General features: G+C 36.6%; 3 protein-coding genes across 3 annotated transcripts; all 3 read left to right on the top strand.

Moving 5' to 3' along the window:
- Positions 1-2,170: 2,170 nt before the first annotated feature.
- Positions 2,171-5,756, top strand: LOC130731125 (uncharacterized). Its single transcript, XM_057583317.1, has 2 exons — positions 2,171-2,242; positions 2,497-5,756. The coding sequence occupies exon 2, from the start codon at positions 2,499-2,501 to the stop codon at positions 5,754-5,756; it is 3,258 nt and encodes a 1,085-aa protein (XP_057439300.1). The 5' UTR covers positions 2,171-2,242; positions 2,497-2,498.
- On the top strand, positions 5,472-7,874 carry LOC130731113 (uncharacterized). The gene is made up of 10 exons (XM_057583306.1): positions 5,472-5,760; positions 5,854-5,971; positions 6,064-6,219; positions 6,303-6,509; positions 6,594-6,686; positions 6,779-6,895; positions 6,976-7,311; positions 7,402-7,482; positions 7,562-7,819; positions 7,851-7,874. Exons 2-10 carry the CDS (start codon positions 5,858-5,860, stop codon positions 7,872-7,874), a joined length of 1,386 nt encoding a protein of 461 aa, XP_057439289.1. The 5' UTR covers positions 5,472-5,760; positions 5,854-5,857.
- Positions 7,875-7,881: 7 nt separating this feature from the next.
- On the top strand, positions 7,882-9,125 carry LOC130731743 (uncharacterized). Its single transcript, XM_057583982.1, has 5 exons — positions 7,882-8,291; positions 8,385-8,549; positions 8,661-8,771; positions 8,853-8,928; positions 9,007-9,125. The coding sequence occupies exons 1-5, from the start codon at positions 7,927-7,929 to the stop codon at positions 9,118-9,120; spliced, it is 831 nt and encodes a 276-aa protein (XP_057439965.1). The 5' UTR covers positions 7,882-7,926; the 3' UTR covers positions 9,121-9,125.
- Positions 9,126-24,883: the final 15,758 nt, after the last annotated feature.

The raw sequence follows: 24,883 nt of genomic DNA, 5'->3' as shown, positions 1-24,883 counted from the left end.
GTTGCTGGAAGCTTGCTCTAACTCCTGTCTTTCTTTTCAGCTCTCTGCTCTTTTGTGTTGTGGTAGCCTTAGTTTCTTTTCAAGTAGCCTAGTTTCTTTTATTGTTCTTTGTTTTCTTGTTAGTTGGTAGCCGGAACTTTCTTGCCTTCTGCTTCGTTTGTATATTTCTTCTATTGTTAATATATTCAGCTTTCTAAAAAAATCTTTGTACAGATGTTGGTGTATTGGTCCTGGGAGTACACCTAGTACTCTCACATTAATATATATCTTATTTTGGTGAGTATCATTTGAATTGTGCCCTTTTAAGACTGAAAGATAAAATTGATTGTTCCAACTGCAAAATCACAGAAAAGAAATTGGGTTAGAGATCAAGGGGGAAGAAACATTCAATTGTAATATCTAAAATCATTCCAAGTTATTTCAAATCCTGGGCTTATTTAGTTAGTGTTTAAAATTTGATCTTTATTTCAATCAGGGAGTTGTATATCTAGGATCTATATAGTATTGAATTGGGAGGATTAAAAATAGTTGCTTGTAACTACCCGTTATCTGCTTTTCAAGAAAAACAGAGATGAGCTAGGTGCTAAAGTACAGGAGCTCAAGGAACAAGTTCTTGGTTCAGAAGATAAATAATTTTACTGAAAGTATGAGTTTTTATTTTTCGGCTGTGCTTACAGTATGATTGTACAGTTATGTCTCTTCTAGTTGAGTTAATTTGTTGATTTTCTTCTCCATCCCTCATACCGCCTCTTTGCTACACAGGCAAGTACTGTAGATTTTGTTTTGGTTGATAAGTAGAATAGTGTCAGCATCTGTATTCCATTATTCAAAGTGTTGCTAGTGCTTAATCTGTTTGTGCAAAAAAAAACTCCTAAGTCTCAACTCCTTTATTCCGAGATTGGAATTGCAAATAAGGTTGCTATTTGAAGCTTTATATTTGAGCACCTGAATGGACAAAAACTGTTCCAGTTTTCATCATATATTATATATCTCAGTTTTGTAGAAAGGGGCAGATTCACTGAGAAATCAATGATGCATGTGGTTCTAGTCTTTTGGTTTGTGGAGATGAACTTGAGAGAGAGTTAAAGAGTGAGAAGCATGCATCCCTTCTTTGATTTGTGTTTTTATTTAATTAGAATTTCCTCTAATATGAGTTTGTTAGTAATGAACAACCCATGTTCTTAGTTTCTTTCCCCAATTTAGTTTTTCTATTTAGGATCTCAGGAATCAGTTCAGTTCGCATGCTTTCTCTTTTGATTTTTGTTCTCTAGCATCTTATTGTGACCTAATTTGATTTCGTTCTTGATGCTTCCATTTAGCATGATAATTGATAAGTATTTTATCTTGGTTTTTAGACATTTAGTTCACATGATTTAAAGGACTTAATGCAGAAAAAGACTAATAAGCATGGCTACATGATTTTAACTGCCCCTCATACTATCTCAGGAAAATTAAGTGCTGATGGTGTGGTTAAATTTAATTTGGAGGTTTTGGGTATTAGGTGGTGGGTTTAAATTGGCTTAGTTTTAGCTGTTTGTTTTCTCTGCAATTATATTTTGATCACCCTTTAGATTAAATTGGAGCTTATATTTTGATTACCCTTTTGATTAAGATACATGGCTTATTTGAGTAAAAATTATCTACAATTACCTTTTTTATTCAGGATATAGAGGGAACGTTAACCTTGCCGTGAGAAGCCGTTACTCGCTACCGTGCGCACTTCTCTCTCTCGAGCACCGTGCAAAGCACATGTACCTTTCTCTCTCTATATACATGTATGTATCTATTATAGTGTGCTATCATCATTGTATCAGTTATATGAAAAGCTACTTGTAGTTATAATTTATTGCACAGCTAGTGTCCATCGATGATTATGAAAATGTAAAGATTAAGTTGTGGGATTATGTCATTGCTGACAAGGAAATTGTAGAAACTAAATACAGCTGTGGAATTTAGAGATTGTTATTTCTTTCAAATTATGAAAAATATTTATCTGCTCTAACTTGTAATTTTCCCTTATCGTTTGAAGACTTTTCAGTGCATGTCAACTCTAATTTAAGCTGATGACAATACTCTATAGCTATGATACCCAAAAAACTAACAAAAGAGTGGTACAATCTGGTTGGGTTCTCTTTAATTATTGCTTTTGGCTCTGTTTGAATAGATTTATTCGAAGTTGAAGATCGAAGAGCCAAGCTGATTGCCACTGACTTAGAGGACCAGTCTGATTCTAAATATCCAGGTTTCACTCTTTCCTCTACACCCTACTTTTTTCAGCAGTTAACTCATAGTGAATACTTTATCTGTATGCACTGCAAGTTGAAGTATGTGATACAAGTTAGATGTCCATAAGCATTAGAAATAACATTTGGAGCCATGGTTCTTTATGTGTGTTTTCATTTATTTGTAACTTCTATTTGCTATTGATTGTTAAATATTCACCCAAACTAAATAGTTTTTTGAGAATGAAGACATTAACCTTTGTCCACCACGTAGGTATGGACCGTAAATGGATGTTTGCTAATCGCTTATCCGATGAATATGCTGCCGGGGTGAAAGAGTTTGTTAAATTTGCGGTTCAAAATGCAAAGAACCCAAATAGTTTGCTATGCCCTTGTTTAGTTTGTTGGCATGGTATTCGAGTTAATCCACTTGAATTAGAAGATCATCTAATTTGCAAGGGAATTGATAAAAACTATATATGTTGGTCAAATCATGGCGAGTCCAGATTTGATTCTAGTGATGCAGCAGATAGTGTGAGATCTGCCTCATTTGGAGCAGAGGAAGATGCATGTGATGGTGACCGTGTTGAGGAAATGGCGAAGGCGGTTGAAGATGATCTTCGTGATTGTCCTCAAATGTTTGAGAGGCTGAGAAATGATGCGGAGACACCTCTTTATAATGGATGCTCTAAATTCACAAGACTATCTGCGGTCTTAAAGCTGTACAACTTGAAAGCTGCCAATGGATGGACTGATACGAGCTTCACCAACCTACTAACACTCTTAAAAGATATGCTTCCAGAGGGAAACGTTCTTCCCGGTCGACTATATGAGGCTAAACAAATGTTGTGCTCTATTGGAATGAGTTATGAGAGGATTCACGCATGTCCTAATGACTGCATATCATTTCGAAATGAATATGAATCTCTTAAGTCATGTCCCAAATGTAAAGCTCCACGATATAAGAAGGAAAATTCATGTCCTTTAAAAGTGTTATGGTATTTCCCCATAATACCCAGATTTAGGCGCATGTACCGCAGTGCAGAAGTTGCAAAACAGTTGACTTGGCATAAATATAGAGGAGAAGGAGATGGAATGCTTCGACACCCGACAGATTCTCCCCAATGGAGCAAAATTGATTCTGACTATTCTGAATTTGGCAAAGAGGAAAGAAACCTACGCCTTGCATTGTCTACTGATGGAATAAATCCACATAGCCTCCAAAGTAGCACCCACAGTACGTGGCCGGTGATACTAGTGATCTATAACCTACCTCCTTGGCTTTGTATGAAGCGCAAGTACATGATGTTATCAATGTTAATTTCTGGGCCTCAACAACCAGGAAATGATATAGACATATACTTGTCTCCTTTAATTGAAGATCTGAAGAAATTATGGGAGGTAGGGGTGGAGGTGTATGATGGGTCAAGGGAAGAAACTTTCAGGTTAAGGGCAATGTTGTTTGGTACGATCAATGATTTCCCGACATATGGCAACTTGTCGGGATATAGTGTAAAAGGAAAACTTGCATGCCCTATATGTGAAGATGATACAATTTCAATGCGATTAGATCATTGTAAAAAGAATGTTTTCCTCGGACATCGTAGATTCTTGCGAACAACACATCGTTATCGGGGGTGGACAAAAGCTTTCAATGGTAATAAAGAAGAAGGTAGAGCTAGAAAGCCATTGAAGGGTAGTGATCTGATTGCCAAGGTGAAGAACGTGAAGTGTAAATTTGGCAAGACATTCAAAAAACAACTTCCTAAATGTGGTTGGAAGAAAAAGTCCATTTTCTTTGAGTTGCCATATTGGGAGTCACTTCATGTGAGACATTTTCTTGATGTGATGCATATTGAGAAGAATGTTTTTGAAAGTGTTATAGGTACTTTACTAAATGTGCCGGGCAAGACTAAAGATAGCATCAATGCAAGACTTGATTTGGTTAGCATGGGCATAAGAAAAGAATTAAGACCGGTGAAGAAGGGGAAACGTACGTATCTACCTCCAGCAGCCTATACGCTAAGCAGGAAAGAGAAAATTGCTTTGTGTAAATTTCTTAGTGGGGTAAAAGTTCCACACGGCTACTCTTCAAATATTAAGAACCTTGTATCAATGAAAGACCTTAAGTTAAAGGGATTGAAGACTCATGATTGTCATGTTCTTATGGAGAACTTGTTACCTGTGGCTTTACGCTCCATTTTGCCAGAAAAAGTGCGAGATGCCATTACAAGATTGTGTCTCTTCTTCAAGGCAATTTGCAGCAAAGTGATTGACCCTTCTAAGTTGTCAGCATTGCAAAGACAAATTTCTACAACTTTGTGTGATCTTGAGATGTACTTCCCACCTTCATTTTTTGACATAATGGTTCATCTAACCATTCACTTGGTGAGAGAGATACAAATGTGCGGGCCAACTTATATGAGATGGATGTACCCTTTTGAGCGTTACATGAAGGTTTTAAAAGGTTATGTAAAAAACCGAAGCAGACCTGAGGGGTGTATGGTTGAACGGTATGTAGTCGAAGAAGCTATTGAATTTTGTACCGAATACCTGTCCAATGTTGAATCTATAGGGCTTCCGAAGTCTCATCACACACGAAGTATAGAAGGGGAAGGGCTCTTTAAAAGCGAGATAATAACAATACAAGGTAAAGAATGGCAACAAGCACACTTATATGTTTTGCACAATGCAGCTGAAGTTGGGCCATATGTTGACAAGCACAAGGAAGTGATTAAGGGGTTGAATCTCAATAGGTCTGATAATTGGTTAGCAAAGGAGCACAATCGGACTTTTATAAAATGGCTAAAGGATCACGTTTATAAGGAGTGGGAAGAAGATCCTACCTCGGTTTCAGAGAGGTTGAAATGGTTGTCGAGGGGTCCAAGTATGCATGTCTTTAATTACAACGGCTATGTAATTAATGGTTATACATTTTACACAGAAGCCCAAGATGATCGGAGTACAATGCAAAATAGTGGGGTGACTCTTGTTGCTAGATCTATGCATGTCTCTAGCGCCAAAGATAGGAACCCCATATATGCAGACATGTCATACTTTGGGGTGATTCAACACATATGGGAGCTAGACTACACAACATTTCAGGTTCCTGTGTTTGGTTGTAAGTGGGTTGACAATAATTCTAGTGTACAAATTGATGACTCAGGGTTCATTCAGGTTGATCTTAATAGGGCGGGGTTCAAAGATGATCCTTTTATTTTGGCCTCTCAAGAAGAGCAAATATTCTATGTCCCTGATCCTGCTAACAATAAAAGGTCCATTGTTTTATTATCAAATAAAATAAATGTCAACAACGAGGATGGACAATATGTTCAGGAAGATAATGCTATTGAAGATGACCCTTTCTTCGGGATATCACAACCAATTGACACCGATTCAGATGAAGATGATAGTTATTATGTTAGAGATGATCATGATGAGGGAATTTGGATGAATATAGCCTTTCATAATAAAATTGAAACCACACGTATGCGCATATTGAAGAAAAGGAAAAGAACTACTAAAACAAGTTAAACCAGTATGCATTTCCTTTCAATGATTTTATGTTGAAATATTTTTTATATATTACATTCTTAGATCGGTCTCATGATCCATTGACATGTTGTTTCAGGAAAATGGCTCCTTCAAAGCAAGGTAGTGGTGACACCGGTGTGATTAAGTTAATTAGGCGTGGAAGGACCATTATGAAAGAAGTCCGTCGTGCAACAAGTCAAGGAATAAAATTTGAGGTAACATTTTAATACAATGCTGTTGTTTTTTTGTTTATTCTTTAAATTCATACATAGATTTAATTTATATGGTGAATATTTAAATGTATTAGGTTGGTTGGGACCCGGATGGTGTACCAATTGATCCCAACAAACAAAAATTTGTCAGTTATATTGGTTATCTTGCTAGGACAGACGTTCCAATTACTTGTAATTGGTGGCCAAATGTTGACGATGAAATCAAAAACCAAATATGGGAAAAAGTAGAGGTTAGATCCATACTCTTAATATTTTCACATTGAAATTATCTATGTAAACATATTCAACATTAATCGAACTTGCGATGTTGTAGGTTGCTTTTGAGATTCACCCCTTGCGCAAAGACTATGTACTTAAAGAAGCAGGTGCTTTGGCTAGAAATTTTAGGAAAATTCTAAGGAAATTTTTTTTGGATAAAGATGGTAATGTGATAGATCATCCACCGCTGTCTTATGACCTTGTGATTGATCATGATGTCTGGATGGAATTTGTTGATCAATATAAAGATGAAGAATTCCAGGTGAAATAACATTTGTGTGGTGTGCCATGTTTTCATTGCATTTGAATAATTATGACATGATACAACTACATTGTTTTGAAACAGAAACTAAGTGAACAGAATAGGAAAAGAGTGTTGAAGCCTAAGTACCCTCACAATTTAGGGCGTACGGGATATGCTTGCCTTCAGCAAAAGATGGTATACAAACACACATAATGCTATTTCGTCTCTCTAGATAAAAATCTTATTATTAAGTGTTATTTGTGATTATTTTGGTTGTCTTAAAACAGTTGCAGGAGTCTGGATCAAGCGAGACATCCATTCCTCGCCATCGCTTGTGGAAGCGTGCTCGTGTGTCGAAAAAGGGCAAGATTAATGAGAATGTTGAAGAAGTTTTGAGTACATGCGTAAGTACATATATGAATTCACAAGTAAAATGAACCCTTAATTCTTATTTCTGTAATTGAGAAATTTTATATATCTTAAGAGACTCACACAATCTGCATCACAAGAGGAGTTACATAAACGTACACCGGATGATATTCTCGGTCAGGCACTAAAGGTTCCTGAGCACCCAGGTTGTGTAAGGGGTGCAACCTTTCCAATATGTCAGAAAACCTTCTTCAAGAAAGGTCAGAAGAAGTCAATCCAAAAGGAGACTCCAGCAGAAGTTGGCCAATTGACAGATTTGGTCAAGACTTTACAGAAACAAGTTAGTATATTGCTACAGGAGAGGGAGATCACCAAGGACATAGGGGCTGTACACTACGCCAGTGGAAGAGATAGTTGCACGCCTAACGTATCACCTGTTGAGATTCATGAGGTAATTGGCTTTGTCTGTGTTTTGTAATAAACTTATAATGATACTTCTTTTAAGGGTAGTTCAACATTAATAATTTTTTCATTTGTGTAGGGGAAGAGGGTTGAGCAGGAGCAACTAACACCTAATGACATGGATACGTTTACACCACTAACACCTAATGACATCCCTATGGTAACTTGTTTATTAGTGTTGCGATTTGTTATAGAATGTGACTTTCTTCAAGAATTTACTTTTTTTATCATTGATTTAGGGTACTACATGTTGTTCCTTGTGTTTGGAGCTGCCTTATTGGCGCGTGGTTGCTAAGGGAAAAGTGTATAACACACTTGGTGATACAATTCATAACTGCCCACTTCCAACCGGTTATGTAAGAGTTAGTATTGATGTTGCGATTGAGGATGATGCAAAATTACCGGTACCAGATGCATATGATGATTTGATTAGCGTCCACGACGCAATTGGGGGTTTAGTGGCGTGGCCTATCAACCTCATTCAACTTGATCACACAGTATGTATATGTTATAATTTTACAAAGCTAGCTAATATATATTTGCAATCACTGATGATACATAAATTTAAAATTTTCAGAATTGTCCATCATCAAAAGGGAATGAAATGAAGGATAAAAGCAAGGCAGAGGAGAATGACAAAGACAAGGCGGAAGAGAAGGACAAAAATCAGGTGAAACCATTGATTGTGAAAGAGAAGGTGATGGAAACAAGATGCACAAGGGAATCTGTTGCATCGCCAAATCAACACAGGTCTCACATTGGGATAAGTGCCAATCAACTTAACAGTTGTACTTTTCTCAACATATATTCAGAAAAGGTTCTTATTCAAGGGAAACAAATTAAAATACCAATAGATCAAAAAATATTCCATGATGTTTATATGAAGATTGAGCATATTGGTCGTGAGGAAGTCCGTGAAATCACTGGGCATGGTGAATTAAGTGCTTCAGCAGTTTGTGTTTATATGAGGTATTTTTTTAAACTTTACTGAAAACAAGTTTTTAGTTTTCTTATCTAAGCAATTTTTTAACATTGTATTTTATTTGTATATTCTTATTTAAGGTTCTTATTTGATCACTGTGTGGCTGAAAACTTGACTGAGAAATTTGCCTTTTTGAGTCCTCATCGAACGGCACATGGGCTGACCAATCAAAGCCAATATATTTCAGATGCAATTATGGCAAATGCACACCCAAACCAATTATATCTTGCACCGGTCAATATAGGGTGAGAAATATTGGATGGAATTTGTAAATATTAATTCATAGTTACTTGATTAATTTATATGATTAGCTACTTGATTTATTAATATTATAATTTAACATGTCTTGCTTGTAGGGCACATTGGGTGTTGGTTGTGATCAATGCCACTACAGGGACCTTATTTTACTTGGATCCTATACATGGTAGTTTGAATCAACGCAAAGTCATGAAAGAGATGTTTGATAAGTAAGCTTCTATAGATCTACTTGCTATGTTAGTCATGCTATTCAACATATTTAATCATGAGTTTTTCATTCAATTTGTTAGTGCAATGATGATCTACCGTGCTAATTGCAATGACAAGAGGATTACATGGTCCAAAGCCAAATGGAATACTATAAAGGTATACATATTTACATAGCTGAAAACAATTAGATCTAGCTACCAAATCACTGATATATATTATATTTGTTTTTTATAGTGCCCTGCCCAAACAAATTATATAGATTGCGGGTACTATGTACTAAGCTTTCTAAAGGAGATAATTGCGCACAAAAAATCTACAATTCCACAAGCGGTATGGAACTTTGACTAAATTCTTAATTTTTCCTATTTTTAAGTGTGACTCTAAATTTTGTTACTTTTACCATCATTTTGCAGTACTTCTTTGATTGTCAATTTGGCTTCTACGATGAGGATCAACTAAATGAAATTAAAGAAGAGTGGGCTACTTATGTGTTAAAGAATTTTGCCTAGTGTGAGCTATTTGGTTTAATTCTTTGTGAGAGTATGGGCTACTTATGGTATGGAACTGCACTGCATGTTATTTTAGAGTATTTGGTTCAAGCAATGTACTGTACTGGCTAGTGTTGGCTATTTGGTTTAATTTCTTGTGAGAGTATGTTCTCAACAACAATTAGTATTGTTTTGGACAAATTAGTGTAAATGTATTGTTTTCTTATTCAAGGTTGGAATATTTGAGTAATTTGGCTAGAATATGTGAATGTTGGTGATTTTATGCAATTTATTTTTCAATATAAACGTACTAAAATTTATGCACACACCAGGTAAAAAAAAAAAATCAAAAATTCTGTAGCAATTTCACAGACCAGGTGTATGACCTATTGTCACGGTTACAACCGTGGCAATAGAGGTCACCTATTGCCACGGTTACTTACTCAACCGTGGCAATAGAGGGAACCTATTGTCACGGTTACTCTTTACAAACCGTGATAACAGGCTAATCAATTGTCACGGTTAAATAGGTAACCGTGACAATATGTGGCCTCTATTGTCACGGTTAAATAGGTAACCGTGACAATATGTTGTCTCTATTGCCACGGTTACGTTTTGCAAACCGTGATAACAGCCATATCAATTGTCACGGTTCCGCCTTTAACCGTGACAATTGAGCAATTGTCACGCCTTCTATTGTCACGGTTAAACCGTGACGAATGGGCGGTTTTAACCGTGACGAAAAGCCTTTTCTATAGTGGTGGAAGAATGAAGCGCCGCCGTCAGATCCCGTAGGAGGCGTTGTTGGCTCCTCCTTGTCGTACTCGGCAGCGGCCTCCTCCCATGTCTAACGTCCCCAGCCAGACACGCCTCCTTTGGTTCGGGTCGTGGATTTTAGCTGCTCGCCTACACCACGGTCGTTGCCTGTCGAAGCGGAACTTGTGGTCGCGTCGGGTGGCTGCAGACGTTGTTGGCTTCTTGGCCCTCTTCTGCTTCTTAGGTTTTGTTCAGAGGAAGAAGAGAATGAACAATCACCTCTGGGTAGACTCGATGAGGTTTTTTTCTAGGTTTACCATGATGATCAGTTGAAAGAGTTCTCAGAGAGGTTAGTAGTCTTCATAAAATTGATTACACAAAATACCTATTTTAAATACACAAAGCTGATCATCAATTATCCTCATTAGGAAGTTGTGCTACCTTCTGTCTGGTGTATTGTACTTCATTTTTTATAGAAGAATGCTTCCAACTCTTTTATTTACTATTCTTTTTCCTTGTTGAGGATTCTGCCATTAACAATTCTATCTTACTAATGTTTGTTTAGCTTGTCTTAGGACAGTGTCCCTCTTTCTATGTTTGTTTTTATTTCAGATTGTTCTTGTTTTGATGGGATAGATGTATCTATCCATCCATCTATCTCTAAGCCTGTGTGTTCGTGTGTACCGAGTACAGACTATCTAACTATTCACATTTAACAGGATAAACCTCGTTTAATATTTTATTCACATTTATTAATAAAAAATGGACATTATGGATCCATGATTCTGTTTATTTTGTCTTTGATTGCTGGATTTTGGGGTTCAGGTAACTTGATCAAAGGTTAGATAACTCATGGAATTGTTTTCGTAGCGCATGCTGATGCTACGTATATTAGTTGTTTGGATTCTTAACAAAAATAAAGTTGCAGGGATGGGTGGATGCTGGCTTTGGTAATTTCTGGTTTGTGAAAGGCTCCTTCCCTAGAGGTCAGAGCTGAGGTTTTGTATCAGGAAATGTGGAGCGGCTGGTACTGGTTTTTTTGTAGCCAAGATGCTTTTAGCTTTTGGAAGATCTTCCGGAGTTCCGATGCTGTGTAAGTCATCCTACCATTTATTTTAGGATGGAGGGTATTGAGATTAAGAACACAGAACCAGTGTAGTTACATGCTAAGAATTTTGTAGTTTTCTAATCTCATTGAGGTCTATTATCATGTATCTTGAGAGACTAATCTCACAAGAGGTAGCATCTTGCAGTTCTTATGATTGATTTTTATTTTCTATCAAATACAAAAGGACAGGGATTGATCTTTACTTTTTATCGAAAAACAGGTCACTAATTTAGAATTATCTACTGGCATACCATTGCTTTACATATATCAGGGGGGAGTTTACTAGTAGAGGAAGTCATGTGGGACCTACAGAAGTTAGTGTTTATGCATATACTCAGGTATGATCCCTTAGCCTGGTATTTACTGATGTCTGAGTGCTGAAATATGCAAAGAATGCTTCTGAAATTAGTGACAGAGTAAAAGCAATGTTTTGTGAGGGCTATATAGGAAATATGAAATGACCCTCTTTGTAGGTGATTGGGTCCTATGGCTTAGTTTCGGCAGCTTTTGTTCTCTGTTTTCTGTTGGCTGATAATTGCCTGCATATATGATCTTCCTTGATTGCTTACATTTTGTAGTTTTATTATTATTCCAATTTTCTCAGTTAAAGGAACTAAATGAATTCCTAATGGAAATTAAAATTATTGGAATTCTGCCTATGAGCTTGCAGCTCACCTGTAATCGGCCTAGCCTTCGAGTTTTGGCTGTGATGATGGTGTTGGACCATTTGGATGTTGAATCCTCTACCAGCTCATCCACAACCTATGTGCTTGCACAGAAATCATAATTTAGTAGTTTTTTATTTGAGAACCGGGATTCATCTCCATAGAGTTCAAATAAGCAGTTCTAATATATGAATTGTAACTTTAGTATAAAATCATGTGTATATTTTTTTTTTGTTATATCCTCTTATGAATCCTATCTGATAAAACCCATGCTTTATGCTGCCATTTATATTTGTAGAGCTTAGTTGCTTACAGACAACAGTTGGAAGAAAAGTCACACTGAAGTGATAGCCAAGATGTTTGCAGCCTTTGGAAGAACTTCCGGAGTTCTGATGCTGTGTAAGTCATCCTACAATTTATTTTAGGATGGAGGGTATTGAGATTAAGAACACAGAACCACATTGTAGTTACATGTAGCTACTTGTAGTTATATGCTAAGCATTTTATAGTTTTCTAATCTTTTGTAGGTATTAAGCACCCTTGTGCTTTGCTTAAATACACTTTGGTTTATAAAAAATAGGCCCTTAATCCTATTCCTTCAAGTTACTGTGTGCTTGATAGTATTATTCATCTCGAAATGATATACTTTTGCCTCTAAATGTTGTACATACTTGAACTTGGATCTGAATTGCCATTTTTGTAGTTAGTGGTTGATTATTGAACTAGGTATAATAGGTTGACCTGAAAATTTGTTTTAAAAGGAAATGTCATGTAAAGCGCTTCTTTTAAGAAAGCGCTGTAGAATGCATACATACAACGCTTTTTCTTAAGAATGCGCTGTAGAATATTTCATTCTAAAGCGCTTTTATTTAAGAAAGCGTTGTAGAATGCATAGATGCTAAAATGCTTCTTTAAAGAAAGTGATATAGAATACATGCATACTACCACGCATTTTAAGAATAAGAGTTGTAGTATATTCCATGTTCTACAGCGCTTTTAAAAATAGCGTTGGACAGTACTACAGCGGTACAAGCTACAGCGCTGCAAAACTGAAAAAATAAGTGCTTTAAAATGCAATTTCTGGCGTAATGACTCTCGCATGGCCGCCTTCAATAGCGACGGAACGTTCCGTTGCAAATAGCGACGACTTGTTATTTTCCGTCGTAAATAGCGACGGAAACTTCCGTCGGAAATAGCGACGGAAACTTCCGTCGGAAATAGCGACGAATTCATGGGGTAATCCCGTAAACGATTTAGCGACGGAAATATATACGTTAGCGACGACCAGTTTCCGTCGCTATTAGCGACGAATTTAATTTTCCGTCGTTGATTTTTTAGCGACGCTACTTATCACGGCGGATGACGTTCCGTCGGTAATTCCGTCTTTAGCGACGGATTTTTGCTTATTTAGCGACGGATTTTTCCCCTCGCCAAATAGCTTTTTTTTAGTAGTGTGAAATTTTGTGTATATATATCTTTTTAATTCATTCAATTGGTAGGCTCTTCAAAAAAAATTAAGAGAATAAATAGACACTCACTTGATATTATCATGTGACATGAGATGATTGGAATGTGACATAAGTATTTTATTTGATTATTGGTCTTTTAGCTTTTATTGCTTTCTACCAATAACTCTGCCAACCAAGTAGTGATACGAAATGGAAGCAATTGTGAGAAAGAGAAAGTAGACGTTGAGTTAGCACTTAATCAGTTAATCTGGTGGACATTGACATTGTTGTAAGGGAGAATGAATATGCTCCTTTAACTGAGGCAAGTACAGTTGAGCAAAAAGTTTTTCATAAGAAATGGACGAAGACTAACGACAATGCATGCTTTTATGTTTATTAAGAGCTTCATTTATGATAAATTGGTTAAAAAAATTCCTTATTCGAATAATACAAGGTCTTACCAACTTCAGTACGTGGGTGAAATGTATGTTGTTCATAGTAAAATTGAAGCAACTCATTTGATGGAAACCTTCATTAACACAAACTATGATGGAATTAGTGGGCATTACATAACACATGGTGAAGATGAGTAACATGGCCAACAAAATGAGTGACCTTAAGTGCCATGTTGCTGATAACTTCCTTATTCATCCTGACATGATCCCTTACCCCGAATGTTTGATGTTCTAAAACCGCATACACGCCCAAAAGAAAAACTGATATATTAACACCTTAATCTCTGCTTGTGTGTGTGCAAGAGGAACAAAGGACGAACAATATGAACTATGGAAGTTTGGATCTTCTATCCCAACCAAACCATAAGAAGAAAGGTTGTTTAAGAAGAAGGGAAAGAAGCCAAACCATTGTTAGTCTGAAAATTTTCACTAAGTTTTTGTTGGTCGAATTACATGGATCAGATGAAAATGGTTCGAAGATGTCCATGCAGTTGTTGGTTGGATTGGTTTCTAGCTTGTTTTCGACTCAACAACGGAAGAGGTTTTCAGTCAAAATGAAGTGATGACTTGGGAAGGTTTTAAGATAAGATGTTTTCGACTGGAATTTTGAGGCAGTTGTAACCGATGCTTCGACTAGCGGTTTGGAGACTTGCAAGACGTGTGGAAGCTGGTTAGGGAAATTAGGACATGTGTAAGGTCGAGATTTTTCGACTGTTGGTTGTCAATTTAAGTGCCTATAAATAGTAGAATTGTAGTTTAAACCGGGGTTCGCAAAATACTGCCCGAATTACTCTCTGAAATGCTCAAAGTCCAAGGAAAAGTGACTAATAGCAAGTTGAGAATTATGAAGAATGTGTTATGCGAAACCACTTCTAAATTTGTGCAATCTTAAGTTTATTGTGTTCTCTGTTCTTGCTAAACTGTTACCTCTTGTTTACTAGCAACTTCCTTTTCCTTTAGTTTTCTTGCATTAAACTCAAAATTGAGCACATTAATTTTGGTTAAAGAACCAAAAAAAGATCTAAATCCAACTTCTTCATCAAGATTTAAATTTCTTACTGTTTATAAAAAAATTGGCACACCTAGTGTGACTCATTTGCTTGAAATCCTAGTGTCCAATAAATGATAGTTTTTTTTTTTTTATCTTTTTCCCATTGTATGATTGTGAGAAGCGGTAGACAATTGAGTATGACTAACAGATCAAGAAATAACCAATCCCTTGGTCTAGTTCTTGGTCCTAATGGCAATTCAAATGCGAATAATCCTTCAACAACTAGTAACGTGAATAATGGTCAAAGTGCTAATAGTTTTGGGAAAGGCGTTGTGTCTACAACTGCACTAGAGGCCCGAGATTCAATTCCAGGATCATCAAGGCTAATGGTGTCTCAAGTCTCTTCCCAAGTTTCGATTGGGCCAAATCAGGCTTCGGTATCATCTGGACCTATCTCATATCAAGGTTCCATTCTTGCTTCGGTGAGACCGATTTTGGGGCAAGTAACTACTTCGATTAACATGTCAAGCCCAACTTCTCCATTGGTGCAACAACCACCCACTATGGGTGTATTACGCCTAGGGTTCATACCCAACATGGGATATGCCCAAGGTACTAGAGATTCGCCTTATGCCAAGCCAACTTCATTGATTGTAGGGGGAGGAACTTACCCCTCCATGTAGTATGAGAATTTAGTCACTATTGCTTCACCTGAAAACCAATTTCTTGCTTCAGGCTCAAAAGTAAATAACATGGCAAGACATATGGCGCCTACTGGGTCCATCGTCAATGGGTCCCCTATTTCCTTGACTAATGATACTCTGAATATCTTCAGGAAACAAATGGATGATAGTAATCATGAGATGGTCAATACCTTAACCCACTAGATTCGAGGCACAACAATTTTCTACAAACAATTGGCTAGGAAATTGAGTCGAATGGTAAACTTTATTGGCGTGCCTTACCCCATAGTTGATCAAATCACTCAGGCTGGTCGAAATGCGCCAAATCTCAAGCAAGCCTTGAATGTTGCAGGGCCTCAAGGTAACGAACAAGTTCCCCAAGTTCCTGTGTAGAATGACCCATGTAATATGGGGTAAATGTGGGTCGGAATATCGAGAATATAGTCTTCCTTAATCTAACCAACAATGTTGACCAAATAGTAGAAAGAATTCAACAGAATAATTTTAGGTACCAAGAAAATGCACACATAGTAAACAAATTTCTTAACCAATATGGCTTTAATGTAAGCTATGAAAATAGACGTCATTCGTATTTGCTTTTCCTAAGATTGTCCTTCAAACTGAACTTCTTAGAGGCTAGAAAGTTCATAAGTTTACCAAGTTCTCAGGGGACAATGGAGAGTCCACAGTCAAGCATATTCCTCGATACTAGATCGAAGCTATGACTTAGATAATAACGAGTCTTTAATAAGTATTTTTCTAGCTCTGTGACAAAAAATGTCTTTACATGGTTCATAACATTACAACCAAATTTGATACATATTTGGAACCAACTTGAGAGGGTTCTCCATGAGCAATACTTCACGGGAGAGTTTAAAATTACTCACAAAGCATTAGTAAGTATTAAGACTGAAGCATATGAATCTAATGATGACTATTTGAATAGATTTAGAAAAATGAGGTATAAATTCTTCACTCAAAGTCCCTGAACATGAGTTGGTCGAAATTGATGTTATGGGTTTAGAATATTCAATTAAAAAGAAAATAAACACCTAGTACATTAGAGACATGGCTCAGTAGGCTGATAGGATAAGGCGGGTCGTAAATGTTAGGTAGGAAAAGATAAGGTATCGTAAGATTCCCAAAAAAGAGAAGGTGGCCTATATTAATACATGTGATTTGGGTCGAAAAGACCCAATTTCTTATGAGTCTTATGAGGAGATTGAGGATAATGAGGTGAACTTGGCTGAACTTAAGAAAATACCTCAAAATTCTAAATTTCCTGTCAAAGTATATAATTTTGATATAACTAAGTGTAATGCTATTTATGACATCCTATTTAAGGATGACCAAATTTACATTCCTCTTGATCAGAAGGTTGTACCTCTTGATAAAAGGAAAGCTCAAATATTTTGAAAATATCATAATTTTGTTGGTCACTAGACTAACGAATGTACAAAATTCAGGGATTTGGTTCAGAAAGCACTCGAGGATGGTAGGTTGATGTTCAGAGGCAAAACCAAGGACAAGATTGCCATGAAGATTGACTCAAATCCTCTTCAGGTTCAACATGCTAAACTTGTTGAGCCTACACGTATATGCATTGTTGAGATCTTTGAGTTGCCTAACGCTAATCAACTCAAAGCTTAGTTTTCCCATAACTTGTATATCTCTTAATAAACTCTTGGTTCTTCCCAATCTGGAAGGATCTGCATGGTTGAAGTGTTTGAAATTCCTGATGTAAAGACGATCGAAGCTGAAGCTACAATGGACTATCAGGATGAGGAAATGAAAGAAGTGCATCCCAAATCAGAGGAAACTCTGATCGAATTACTTACTAAATGCAAAGGATGAAAAAGCGTTGAAGTTTCTCTTTGCTCCAAGTGCAGTGCCATTTTCGACAAAGTTGTTTCTAAAGTCGCGGCAGAGTCGGTACATAAGAAATTTCACTAGAGAAAATTAGCCGAAAGAACGGGTTTTTGAATTTCTTCCAAGAAGCGTTTAAGGTCGAAAGGTCAAAATGTTCAAGGCTCTGTAGGTTTTTCCTCTGATAGAGGAAAAACTTATGTCCCCTTGCTTCGAATCGACCCAACCAATAGGCTATTGTTGTTGTTTCCACTCCTGGTTTAAAGACTAAGTCCATTGAAGTGAGACTTGGGACGTCCTACTATGATAACTCTCGTGTTTCTAAGAGTTATTCATATGTCGAGCACCTACTTTGATGCCATCGTGCTTGTGTGCATGTCTCGGCCCTTTGTTGGACCGGTCGTACACTTTTCCAATCGTCCCAGGGTGGTATGTTCTTGGACCAGGTCGTTCTACTTGGCCACGCGGTGACTGCTTAAAAGCATAATCTATTGACTCGACCGCGACATTATCAAGTTGTATGGTTTTTACAGCCGACCATTTATTTGTGCTTTTGGTGTTTGAATTCCTTACTAAATGCAAAGGAAGAAAGAGCGTTGAAGTTTCTCTTTGCTCCAAGTGTAGTGTCATTTTTGATAAAGTTTTTGCTAAAGTCGCGAAAGAGTTGGTACATAAAAAATTTCACTAGAGAACATTAGCCGAAAGAATGGGTCCTTGAATTTATTCCAAGTAGCGTTTAAGGTCAAAAAGTCAAAATGTTCAAGGCTCTCTAGGTTTTTCCTTCGATAAAGGAATACCTTATGTCCCCCCTGCTTGGACTCGACCCAACCGATAGGCTACTACTGTTGTTTCCACTCCTGGTTTAAAGATTAAGTCCATTGAAGTGGGACTTGTTTCGTCCTACTCTGATAACTCTCATGTTTCTAAGAGTTATTCATGTGTCGAGCGCCTACTTTGATGCCATCGTGCTTGTGTGCATGTCTCGGCCCTTTGTTGGACCGGTCGTACACTTTTCAAATCGTCCCAAGGTGGTATGTTCTTGGACCCGGTCGTTCTACTTGGCCACGCGGTGACTGCTTAAAAGCATAATCTATTGATCCAATCGCGACATTATCAAGTTGTATGGTTTTTAGAGCCGACCAGAACATGGAAGATGGTTCTAGATTTTCGAGTGCTTTTAGTGTTGGTGATGTGTTCCTAGCTGTGCTTCACGCTATTTATTTGAGCCGACCATTTATTTGTGCTTTTGGTGTTGGAATTCCTTACTAAATGCAAAGGAAGAAAGAACGTTGAAGTTTCTCTTTGCTCCAAGTGTAGTGCCATTTTCGATAAAGTTGTTGCTAAAGTTGCGGAAGTGTCGGGTGTTAAGAAATTTCACTAGAGAACATTAGCCGAAAGAATGGGTCCTTGAATTTCTGCCAAACATCGTTTAAGGTCAAAATGTTCAGGGCTCTCTAGGTTTTTCCTCTGATAAAGGAAAACCTTATGTCCCCCCTGCTTCGACTCGACCCAACCAATAGGCTACTACTGTTGTTTCCACTCTTGGTTGAAAGACTAAGTCCATTAAAGCGGGACTTGTTTCGTCCTACTCTGATAACTCTCGTGTTTCTAAGAGTTATTCATTTGCATCAAGCACCTACTTTGATGTCATCGTTCTTATGTGCATGTCTCGACCCTTTGTTTGACCGGTCGAACACTTTTCCAGTTGTGCCAGGGTGGTATGTTCCTAGACCAGGTCGCTCTAGCTGGCCACGCTGTGACTGCTGAAGAGCATAACCTATTGACCTGATCGCGACATTGTCGAGTTGTATGGTTTTAAGAGCCGATCAGAACATGGAAAAATATGAAAGATGGATTTCTGGATTTTCAATTGCTTTAGGTGTTGGTGATGTGTTCCTAGTTGTGCTTCGCACTATTTATTTGAGCCTCTCTATTGTGTGGGAGCTTGGTTATCGTCAAGTAATGTGCTACTAATTGCTCTGAGACAGTGGAGATCTTAACAAGCAATTGTGATGTGCAGTCGTCTTATTGGCATAAGGATGTGCGTCTTTCTACCAAGGAGTTGCTATCTAGGCTTTTGCAAGTGTACTTTATTCATATACCGCATAAGCAGAATATGGTGGCGTATGAGCTAGCTAAGCAAGCAACTAGGGAGGATTGTCCTTAGAGGTTTTGACAATTTCCTCCTTCCACTGTAGTTCCTCTTATTTGCCAAGACTCTCTTGCATGCGTATAGTTTGTGGTTTTCTCTTTAGTTTTTCTTTTGTAAAAAAAAAATACGAGTAAGTTAGATATTTTTCTCCAAAACTTAAGGACCAGTTATATATAACACGTACATGCACAGACATATATGAATATAATGACAATGATATTTTAATATGTCCAATAGTATCTGTTTACGGTGATTTTTGGTAAACAAATAGAATCCAAAAGCAATTTAAGGACCGGATTCGGAGTCCTCTTCGGGTTCTTTAGTGAAGACGTTTTAAATGTCAAGGCTGGGTTTTTGTGAAGAACGGTATGAACAAAAGGGAAAAAAGAGTAGAAAATGGAAAGGAAAAAAGAAGAACAGAAAGTAAAAGGAAATCAAAATGGCAAAGGAAATAACATTGCATTGAAAATTAAAGGTGAGAATCACAGCACACTCTTAGTCTCTTTGTAGCCATATGTCACATGAGACTTGGAGGCATCCATGGAGAGTTTTGAGTAATTGTGTGAGTCTGAGTAATTTTACAATCAGATGTGCTACTTATAGAACTTCAAATGGAACTGTCATTTTAATCCTACGATTACAAATGAACTAGAAAATAACTTCCTAGATCAAAGCCTTACACTTGGCATAACTACTAACTACATGGAGAAAATAACTACCATCTTCAGTTTGTCTTCTCTCTCGTGCACCATATAATTTCAATCCCTGAACTTCTCTTCCACTTTGCCAACCACGATCCATTACTTAATAAGTGCCACCTTCAATTCTGCTTGACATGGTGCAGTTCCTATCTAACTTTCCCTGTACGTGGCACATGTCTTTGGATATGGTAACTGCCTTTGAAACATTGATGGCGTTGATGAGATCCTTTGCGGTTGCCATTTGGATAATTTAAAATTAAAGTAAAGCTCTTGGCCATAAGCCATTTTACTTTTGAACCAAAATTTATAATCTCGACTCCAAGACCAGTGTCATATTTCGACTATGCTATATTTCGACTAGGAAAATAATTGGCATATGATTTCAACCAATATATGTAATAATAATTTGGTAGAAAGTAGAGATTATGCTAAAATATGCCATGCATTTACATACCCAATATCTCATTGATAAATTTCCAAAGCTAGAAATTTTGGTGTTAACAGAGGCCCCCCAAAATGTTGTTTCTCGAATGAAATGAGAGGAATAACATTTTGAGTTATATCACCAAAATTTTGAGCAAACTCCTATGGCCTTTTGCAATCACTTAGCCATTTTTTCTTTTGAAATTGTAACTCTCCATTTTGATTGCTACCTGCCACCTTCAGCATATAAAATTCGACTAAACCATTTAATGGCTAAGCCAAAGATTAGTGGAAAAATTAGAAAATTGGAAGAGTTCAAGAGTAAGCCATTATTCATTTTCTTTGGTCGAAATGATATCATTTTCTAACGTGGTCGAGATACGTCCAGTACCATCATGCAATTTCAACATTTCGACATTGGCATTTGGATATTACCATGGCAATATGTTTCATCAACATATAATATCAATCCAAAACCAGTATTAAATCTCAACCATGACCCCAATACTTAGCAACACAAACTTCGACCAATTCATTGTTTCTTACCAAGTTGGCATATCATTTTGCCACGAAGAACATTTCTCTTTTATTTTCGGCAACGTGTGCCGAATTTCGGCAATGTATGCTGAATTTCAAACAAAAATATTTATATTTCAGCCAACCCCTTTTGGGCTTGAGGTCCTTGGCAAATTCTGGCTCCTTTTCACCATAACCTTCTGATAGTCACTTGTAGTCTTCAATCCTTTATAGGATTTTGCTGGAAATTTTCTCTTGTTCTCACCCTCATAAGTATAAGAAGACTTAGGCTTGAATTCAGCCATATTCACTTCATTCTCATCACTATCACTATCCTCATCAGAATGATCAATTTCATCTTGACCAATTTCAGGATTTTGAGTGGCTCTTATGCAAGAACTTTCTTCTCCTTGAAAAACTTCTTCAGGCTTGTATTTCTCAAGTCTTAGTTTCTCTACCCTTTTAACCTTATGAGTCAATTGAGTCATATCTATGAACTCATCATTAACCAAATTCTTTTTAATCGAATAGTCTAGGCCCCCAATAACCATTTTTACTAATTCGAATTCAGGCACATGAGTAGAACATCTAGCTTTCATATGCCTAAATCGAATTAAGTAGTCATCTATTGACTCATTCGATTGTCTCTTAACATTAACCAAGTCCATTAATGTCACTTTGGTTTCTCCTCTAAAGAATTGCTCATGAAAAGCCATCTCCAATTCATTCCAATTATGGATCGAATTAGGAGGTAGAGTAGTAAACCATGTGAAAGCATTTTTCGTCAAGGAACTTGGAAAATATTTCATTTTCAACTGTTCATTGTTAGCAAGATCACCAATTTCAAGCCGGTACCTTGCAATATGCTCAACAGTTGATTCACCTGTGTCTCCTGAAAATTTTGTAACTTTTGGAACCTTCCATCCCCTTGGGAGTTCTGCTTGAAGAACTACTTCAGAAAACGGAGACGTGAAACTTGGACGATTGGCATATCCAACATTGAAACCATGATGATTTAGAACTTGTTCGACAGCATTAGCCACATTTTGTGGCCCCCAAATATCATTTTGGTTTTGATTAACTAAGACATTGTTGTCTAAATTCTGATCAAAATTCTGTGGTTGATTTTGGACTGAATTTTCTTGTCCATTTAGAACTTCATTTGTACCAAAATTCTGATCTTGAGTCAAATTTTGAGGCTCATTTTGACTAAAATTCTGAACTTCACGTTGAGTAAAACTTAGAGGCACACTTTGACCATAATCAGGAACTTGCTGGAACGTTTGGTTCAAAGGCGGTGCTCCAAGAACATCAGCAATTCGACACAATTGTCGAGTCAAGTGTTGAGTATTTTGAATGAGAGGATTAAGCATAGTTGACATCTGTTGTGTCAACATGTTCACCATGTTGTACTTACTCTCATCAATTTGTTGCCTAATTGATTGTAAATCAATATCAGTGGTTGAATTTGAAGGAAATAAATTCAATGAACCACTTTGAATAAAAGGCATGGTCATTCCCAATGTGCTGAACTGTGTATGTTCTTGACCATTTTGATTTTCTCTCCGCCCAGAATTTTCAGAAATGGCATCATTTATTATTCTGCCATAAGACATTTTCTAAAAAATCTTTGCTTCCCAAATTGAAATCAAAAGGACCAGTACGTTGAATCCAAATTTCAATTCAAAGGCTAAATATATAACTCCACTGGTAATACGTATTGTATATCCAATTGGAAGTAATATATGCACGAACAAAATCTAGTCACAGTCACTATGGTCTTGATATTTGAATCCACCTCCAATAGACTCAAGACCAAATTTAAATGACACTTTAAAACTTAGTTTTCACTAAAACGGTCCCACCAGGTGTGCCAATTTGTTTACGGTGATTTTTGGTAAACAAATAGAATCCAAAAGCAATTTAAGGATCGGATTCGGAGTCCTCTTCGGGTTCTTTAGTGAAGACGTTTTAAATGTCAAGGCTGGGTTTTTGTGAAGAACGGTATGAGCAAAAGGGAAAAAAGAGTAGAAAATTGAAAGGAAAAAAGAAGAACAGAAAGTAAAAGGAAATCAAAATGGCAAAGGAAATAACATTGCATTGAAAATTAAAGGTGAGAATCACAGCACACTCTTAGTCTCTTTGTAGCCATATGTCACATGAGACTTGGAGGCATCCATGGAGAGTTTTGAGTAATTGTGTGAGTCTGAGTAATTTTACAATCAGATGTGCTACTTATAGAACTTCAAATGGAACTGTCATTTTAATCCTACGATTACAAATGAACTAGAAAATAACTTCCTAGATCAAAGCCTTACACTTGGCATAACTACTAACTACATGGAGAAAATAACTACCATCTTCAGTTTGTCTTCTCTCTCGTGCACCATATAATTTCAATCCCTGAACTTCTCTTCCACTTTGCCAACCACGATCCATTACTTAATAAGTGCCACCTTCAATTCTGCTTGACATGGTGCAGTTCCTATCTAACTTTCCCTGTACGTGGCACATGTCTTTGGATATGGTAACTGCCTTTGAAACATTGATGGCGTTGATGAGATCCTTTGCGGTTGCCATTTGGATAATTTAAAATTAAAGTAAAGCTCTTGGCCATAAGCCATTTTACTTTTGAACCAAAATTTATAATCTCGACTCCAAGACCAGTGTCATATTTCGACTATGCCATATTTCGACTAGGAAAATAATTGGCATATGATTTCAACCAATATATGTAATAATAATTTGGTAGAAAGTAGAGATTATGCTAAAATATGCCATGCATTTACATACCCAATATCTCATTGATAAATTTCCAAAGCTAGAAATTTTGGTGTTAACAGTATCATTAGTTAATAATGATAATGATATATCAATTTTTCAAATCACATATGTAAAATGGATATATTGGATGAAAGAAAAGCTGCTTCACAAAAATTTGTGGTCTATATATAATATTAGTATGTGTAAATACCTTGTAATAATCTATCCAAAAGTACAGTGAAAAGTTTTCAGCATGTACAAGAAACAGATTAATTAAAGGGAGATATTTGATACAAATGTTGTTTAGCAAGTTGTCGAGAAATAAATAACTCGCAAAACACATTACTCATCTTGCACCTATTCTATCAATAGATACTAGTTGATAAATATTCATTCAATATTATGAGAATGATTATTTTATATAAAAATGTAGGAATTAATCATCTTTGTTAAATTTAATCATAAATAATTAATATTAAAATATTAAGTCAGATATTTTAAAGTGGTTATGTGAGTATCACATAACTATTAAATTATTTTATTCTTGACATTAACTTATGATTAAATCTAACGCTTACAAGTTATTCTTGTTTTCTCATATAAATAATTATTCTAATAACATATATCATAATAGTTTTGGCAAATTAAACTATATCTTCGTGTGCAAGAAAAGTGGCGGCAGCTGTATGTTGCATTTGATGGTTGTTTAGCATTTTTAGTGATTATTAATTAAGTTGTGTTGTAAACTTATCATTCACTGGTATTTGTCAGGTTTCAAGATGGTTTCCACGGGCCGAATTAATTTCTTTTCAATGAGAGAATTTATAAAATAACAATGAAAACAAAAAAGAAAATTCTATGAACATGTATAAGTATTTGATGAGTTATCCGTTACATTTCCCATTGATTTTGTATTGTACTAGTGCTGGAGTCCATTGAGGAAGGTATAACCAGAAAGAGCCAGTGGTTTTATCCATTACGAAGAGCCAATGGGTTTTACACAGATACCTATGCTTGGGCAACAGTTTTACTACATCAAGTATTTTAATAGAAAAGCAAGGTAGTTAGGGTCAAATCCCTCCATGATTCTCATAAT

The sequence above is a fragment of the Lotus japonicus genome, chromosome 1 (genome assembly GCF_012489685.1).
Source record: "Lotus japonicus ecotype B-129 chromosome 1, LjGifu_v1.2".
Lineage (NCBI taxonomy): Eukaryota > Viridiplantae > Streptophyta > Magnoliopsida > Fabales > Fabaceae > Lotus > Lotus japonicus.
Note: the sequence above shows the minus strand (reverse complement) of the source record. Positions and strands in the feature narration are given on the sequence as shown.